At 43.7% G+C, this 6,854-nt stretch overlaps 2 protein-coding genes across 2 annotated transcripts in view; both read right to left on the reverse strand.

Moving 5' to 3' along the window:
• The window catches only part of T265_10262 (hypothetical protein), a gene marked incomplete at both ends in the record, with an annotated part of 22,140 nt that extends 21,294 nt beyond the window's left edge, over positions 1-846 (reverse strand). Inside the window, one exon of the mRNA XM_009176582.1 lies at positions 497-846. Within this exon, the coding sequence (XP_009174846.1) occupies positions 497-846 (350 nt within the window). The remainder of the gene's footprint in view (positions 1-496) is intronic.
• A 633-nt stretch (positions 847-1,479) lies between these two features.
• Positions 1,480-3,492, reverse strand: T265_10263 (hypothetical protein; the record flags this gene model as incomplete). Its single annotated transcript, XM_009176583.1, has 2 exons — positions 1,480-1,630; positions 3,143-3,492. The coding sequence occupies 2 exons, from the start codon at positions 3,490-3,492 to the stop codon at positions 1,480-1,482; spliced, it is 501 nt and encodes a 166-aa protein (XP_009174847.1).
• Between the last annotated feature and the right edge of the window lie 3,362 nt (positions 3,493-6,854).

The following is a 6,854-nucleotide window of genomic DNA, read 5'->3' on the forward strand; positions in this document are numbered from 1 at the left end:
ATGATGGGAAAATAGATGATACTGAGCATGAAAAAGAGCAGTTTACAAGTGCTACAATACTTTTGGATCGATTTCATTCATGATATTGGGGTTCTATCTAACCGACAATGGTGGTTTAACCAGTGCAATATACTATGCCCCACAATATTCTTATCCTGCCAGCTTCAACGAGCCTAGTTGCCGCACCAATCTGACCATTGACACCTGGATTAGTGCTATCAAGACAGTTTGGGTCCAAACATGTGTGTGTATCAGTTGTTCCAAACCCCGGAAACGTCAACCAAAGGCTGCCCAATTACAGTTCCCCTTAATTTATTCAGGGTGCAAGACTGAGCACTGACTCTTCCAATGAATACAAATGAATACTCGAATGTGCAATTCAGCCATGAATTTTCAGATCATAAAGAAGACAAAAAAGATATCGAATCTAGGTCCCGCAGTGAGATACCAAGAACTCACCGATTATGTGGATTCACTAACCTCCATAACTGCTTACTTGATGGTACCGGCATGCCTCGCTTGAGTTGCGGTGGTGTTGGTCAAGTTCTTGTCGCACAGAGTCATTACTTTGCCGGAGTCTTTGGAAGTTCGAGGAAGTAATGAAAGACGCTTATATTCCGAGGCCAACCGCAACGGTGATGTTTTCTGTAGGGTAACCGGTTTGAAGGTCTCACTGGTGCTAACAGTAATTGGCAGTGGGTGGTAAGGCGTGCCTTTGGATGTTGCCAAGTGAAATTCGTGCGCCTTAAATTCAAAGACTTCGCCTCCCTCACTATCAATCGGACCAAAGCCACTTGAAAGTGGCGCTTTTACAGTCTTGTTGATGTCCACTTGATCAAAATTCATGTGTTCCATAAAAATAATGCTTTACAGTCCGATTTGGCTGGTAAATCCATAAAACTGGTGTGAGCGGATGAAGGTTGGACAAAGATAGTGCCCAGGCAAGATCAGTTGGTTTCCTCCTTTTTTCATCGGACGTACTACCTTAGATCCGAGGGCCACTTAGAAGATAGCACATTGGTGCAAATTTCGTGCCGTAAGCGATGTCAGTATATGCTGAACAGCCAAAAAGGTGTCAAGAATGGAGTGGTTTTGCTTACAGCATGAAGTGCATGCAGGAAAGTACCATTTTCACTGTGATCCCGAATATCGTCTAGTTCATAGGGTTAACCCCGTGCTAAAAGGGCAACGTCGGTTTACCACGGATGGGCCTGAAAATACATGCACCCCATAAGAAAGCAGCCGCACAAAGCGAGCGTACCTTTAATAGACACTACTAATTAGAAGTTTATCTGATTGAACAGGTAGAATATTTTTGAACAACTCAATGTAGGAAAAGGCGAGGCTAACCCAGGCCCTACATCGACTCCTATTTAGTCTGCTTCAACGACTTGCTGTCACTTCTCCCGAGGTTTCTACTATATATGGACGCGATGCAGGTGAAAACGTTCCGCACCTTCGAGCTCTAGCAATCCTGTCTTATTCCTCTTTCTTCCTAAATTCTATTCTCAAGCTGCAGCTGATCCGAATGCTGTCTGTTGTCCGGGTCTTCCTGTTATCCGCGTAGGTCTCTGGATGAACTGAAGAGGTCCGTGATTCCACATCGGTCCAATCCTCCCTGCGTTCTCCTCTAGGAAAAACTAAAGACCGAGGACACCGTTATCCTAATCAAAACACCCCTGACACGGCGTTTGTTACAGAGCTAAAGGAAAACCAAAGTATATAGGTATAAGGACAGCAAGAAAATATGGTACAATGACTGGTGGGTATCTGCCACCACTTTTCCACTATAACTCTCTTAGGAACTTCGTTAAAGACAAGAGCGGGCTGTTTATTTTAACCCAACGGCAACCTGAGCGAGTTATTTCTTCTCGTTTACTGGACCCTTCCCCGAAACATGACGTCCATTCGAGGGCTGCCAGGAAACCGAAGGAAGCCAATGCAGTGATGGCACATGGCTGCCGCACTCATTTCAATAGTGCATCATCATCTGTTCTGTTCATACTCTGTAATGCCTACTCTCATTCTGTCGTAACTCTGGCTGAAAATGCAAACCCAAAACTTAGCTGANACGGCGTAGTGCCAGGCCCCTTCATTGTAGGCAAGTGCCAGTATTTTCACCAAAATATTATGCGAAACAGACTGCTTCTATAATCAAGTAAAGGAGGTACACAAGATTCCGCAAGATAACATCGTAACCGCATTGATACTAAAGGTACCAATCCGATGGGAGAAAATTTCCTACCTTTGCTGAGTCACAAAAGACTGCTGGGTAGCGCAACAGCATCAGCGGGTCGAAGGTATCGGTAGGCATCAACCTGCGTAAAAGCGATTTTCCACGAGAAGAAATTTCGCCGCAAAGTACATAGTAGGGCGCTAGAACAAGGGCATCGGCGTCGTATATACGTCCACGTTAACCAACTGGCACCCACAAAGAGGAGTTCACCGAACCACCGATACCAAACCAGCTTCAGATTTTGCATCAGGGAGAAGTTTTGAAGGATGTCATCAAAACTGCTTTCAGGAGGGAGGATGTAAGTGAGCAGTGGAATATAAGCGTAGGACATCGCATATCGCTCAACGTGACTGAGTTAATGGTACTAGATTTCTGACCTACGTGCTCAGCTAACTACGGTTTTCTTTTGATGAGTTGCATATAAATACAGACGACAACTGCAATCAAACACGACTTAATTTGCCGATATTTTTGGATCGTTTTTGATTCATGATACTGGGGTTCTATCTAACCGATAATGGTGGTTTAACCACTGGAATATTCTATGCCCCACACTATTCTTATCTAACCAGCTTCAGCGAGCCCAGTTGCCGCGCCAATCTGACCGTTGACACCTGGGTTAGTGCTATCAAGACAGTTCGGGACCAAACATGTGTGCGTATCAGTTGTTCCAAACTCTGGAAACGTCAACCAAAGGCTGCCCAATTACAGTTCCCCTTAATTTATTCAGGGTGCAAGACTGAGCACTGACTCTTCCAATGAATACAAATGAATACTCGAATGTGCAATTCAGCCATGAATTTTCAGATCATAAAGAAGACAAAAAAGATATCGAATCTAAGTCCTGCAGTGAGATACCAGAAACTCACCGATTATGTGGATTCACTAACCTCCATAACTGCTTACTTGATGGTACCGGCATGCCTCGCTTGAGTTGCGGTGGTGTTGGTCAAACTCTTGTCGCACAGAGTCATTATTTTGCTGGAGTCTTTGGGAGTTCGAGGAAGTAATGACAGACGCTTATATCCCGAGGCCAACCGCAGCGGTAAGGTTTTCTGTAGGGTAACCGCTTTGAAGATCTCACTGGTGCTAACAGTAATTGGCATTGGGCGGTAAGGCGTGCCTTTGGATGCTGCCAAGTGAAATTCGTGCACTTTAAATCCAAAGACTTTGCCTCCCTCACAATCAATCGGACCAAAGCCACTTGATAGTGGCACTTTTGCAGTCTTGTTGATGTCCACTTGATCAAAATTCATGTGTTCCATAAAAATAACGCTTTACAGTCCGATTTGGCTGGTAAATCCATAAAACTGGTGTGAGCGGATGAAGGCTGCACAAAGATAGTGCCCAGGCAAGACCGGTTGGTTTCCTTCTTTTTTCATCGGACGTAATACCTTAGATCCGAGGGCCAATTAGGAGATAGCACATTGGTGCAAATTTCGTCCCGTAAGCAAAGCCAGTATATGCTGAACAGCCAAAAAGGTGTAAAGAATGGAGTGGTTTTGGTTACAGCATGAAGTGCATGCAGAAAAGTAACATTTTCACTGTGGCCCCGAATATCGTCTAGTTCATAGGGTTAACCCCGTGCTGAAAGGGCAACGTCGGTTTACCACGGATGGACCTGAAAATACATGCACCCCATAAGAAAGCAGCCGCACAAGGCTAGCGTACCTTTAGTAGACACTACTAATTAGAAGTTTATCTGATTGAACAGGTAGAATATTTTTGAACAACTCAATGTAGGAAAAGGCGAGGCTAACCCAGGCCCTACATCGACTCCTATTTAGTCTGCTTCAACGACTTGCTGTCACTTCTCCCGAGGTTTCTACTATATATGGACGCGATGCAGGTGAAAACGTTCCGCACCTTCGAGCTCTAGCAATCCTGTCTTATTCCTCTTTCTTCCTAAATTCTATTCTCAAGCTGCAGCTGATCCGAATGCTGTCTGTTGTCCGGGTCTTCCTGTTATCCGCGTAGGTCTCTGGATGAACTGAAGAGGTCCGTGATTCCACATCGGTCCAATCCTCCCTGCGTTCTCCTCTAGGAAAAACTAAAGACCGAGGACACCGTTATCCTAATCAAAACACCCCTGACACGGCGTTTGTTACAGAGCTAAAGGAAAACCAAAGTATATAGGTATAAGGACAGCAAGAAAATATGGTACAATGACTGGTGGGTATCTGCCACCACTTTTCCACTATAACTCTCTTAGGAACTTCGTTAAAGACAAGAGCGGGCTGTTTATTTTAACCCAACGGCAACCTAAGCGAGTTCTTTTTCCTCGTTTACTGGACCCTTCCCCGAAACATGACGTCCATTCGAGGGCTGCCAGGAAACCGAAGGAAGCAAATGCAGTGATGGCACATGGCTGCACAACCCATTTCAATAGTGCATCATCATCTATTCTGTTCGTACCCTGTAATGCCTACTCTCATTCTGTTGTAACTCTGGCTGAAAATGCAAACCCAAAACTTAGCTGACTCCAACAGTATGTGAGGCAAGTTCGTGGTAATTTACTCTGGTCACTGAAACACTGTTACACATCCAGATTTTGGTTCTTTATTCCAGCAATTTCTTGTCACGTGCTGGGCAGGACCCAATAGAGTTACCTCGTCTATTGCGTTGTTGGCCCCTTTTTTGGATTGTAACGGTTTTACCTAGCTTCAGTTTGCTCTGTTCCTACAAGCTGCGAAAAGCTTATTAACTGTGTTTCACCTCCTCAAGTGTCCGTTACGTCTAGATCGTGTCATTTTGGACATGATCTCAAGTACCTATCATTCTGCAGACTCAGTGAGCGGCTGTTCCTGCCGATCTGCATTCTGGTAATCTGGGTGTTGACAAAAAGAAATCCCTTGCACCCTTATCATGCTGGTGGCCGGAGCTGGATGCTGACATCAAATATACTGCTAAGAATTGTGTTAACTATGTACATAAGATCCATAACAAGTCTTCACAGTGGTATCCGTGGCCAGTAACTTGTGAGGCATTTCAGCGAGTTCATACCGACTACTGTGGCCATTTACTCGGTAAATACCAAGCTTTAATTGGTGTTGAAGCGTATTTACGTTGGCGTGGAGTTTTCTAACGAAGTCTCCAAGTGCCGAATTCACATAGCAAGCATTGAGGAAAGTATTGAAGGTGTATCAACTGTTTTGGTCATTGACAACGGCACACACTTCACTGCGAAATTCCTCGAGGAATGGTTAAAAGGTCCTGAATGTCGACATCTGTTTACAGCTCCACGAGATCCCCAGTAAAGTGGGCTTGCTGAGAGTCTTGTCCGAACAATAAAGTCTACAATTATTTCATTCGCCCTTACTACTTCTGTGGAATTGGACTGTAGGATTGATGGTTTTCTAATGCAATACAGGAATGCCGTTCATTCCGTTATTGGGTCCCGCGCTTCTATTTAAATCTCGTTCGTTGCGTACAAGTCTTGACTGTGCCAAAACAGCTAATGCTACATTTTTCAAGGGTAATGAATTACGACCTGCTACAGGAATAGTACATTCATCCAATGGCAAACGGATGGTCACAATTCTCGATTTGGATGATCTCGCTTGCCACCGTAGGCACATTCACCAGGTTGAGTTCAATACAAGAGGTCAGTCTGTTAACGGCACTCTTGCTGTTTCAAATACTAATGAATCCTTTGTAGATGATCTTATGGTATCCGAACAGAACGTTGTATCTGAAGAATGCACTACTTGTGAAGAGTCTGAAGTTTCCATTCCGAGAAGATCCGAAAGATTGCGGTCAAGACCACCACTGGACTATAAACATTCACGCTCTCATTCAAGGTGTGGCGGATTAGATGAACATGACTAATACTCTATTCACTGCTCTATTCATTATTCTCTTGTTTTACTATTCTATATGCTGCACGTACACGCCAATTCGAATACATACGTGCTACTTGTTACGCTGCGCTGAATTTTGTATTTCTAATTCGTCTGGTTATACTGATATACGTGCGGGACTTAATTCTCACAGTAACATTTGATGACTTAGTAGGTCTCCCTGAAATATAAACCGCGAAAACAAAATCAAAGTTTCCCGAAAGCTCACACAATGGAACAATAATTTCAATTATGTGAGCGCGGTAATTGTGACTGTTAAAGCAGACAGTAATATTTGATGACTTAGTGGGTCTCCCTGAAATATAAACCGCGGAAACAAACTCAAAGTTTCCCAAAAGCTCACACAATGGAACAATAATTTCACTCAATAATATGAGCGCGGTAATTGTGACTGTTAAAGCAGCTGATGTTGGCCCATGTTAACGTGACCCCATAAAATCATGTGTAAAAGTGGCGGATTCTAATGGTATTTCTTTCGCTATAAAAACTACTGATTCAATGGGTATAAGTTCGTCCGGACCACTCTAGGAATCCCAACAAGATATTTAGTTTTTGGACAGACGAGTAAGCTCAAAACCGACCAGCAGTTCCAGCACTTACGAATTGACTGATTTCACAAATCTGGCTACAGGTTTTTTATTAATCACTTCACAAACGGCCTACACATAAATAGATTGGTGTTTATTCCGTACATCGATACACAATTTTTCCAACAATTTATGAAAAATATCCTGAGTGCGTTTGCGTATGTGTGCCCA

Source organism: Opisthorchis viverrini, assembly GCF_000715545.1.
Source record: "Opisthorchis viverrini unplaced genomic scaffold opera_v5_352, whole genome shotgun sequence".
NCBI lineage: Eukaryota > Metazoa > Platyhelminthes > Trematoda > Opisthorchiida > Opisthorchiidae > Opisthorchis > Opisthorchis viverrini.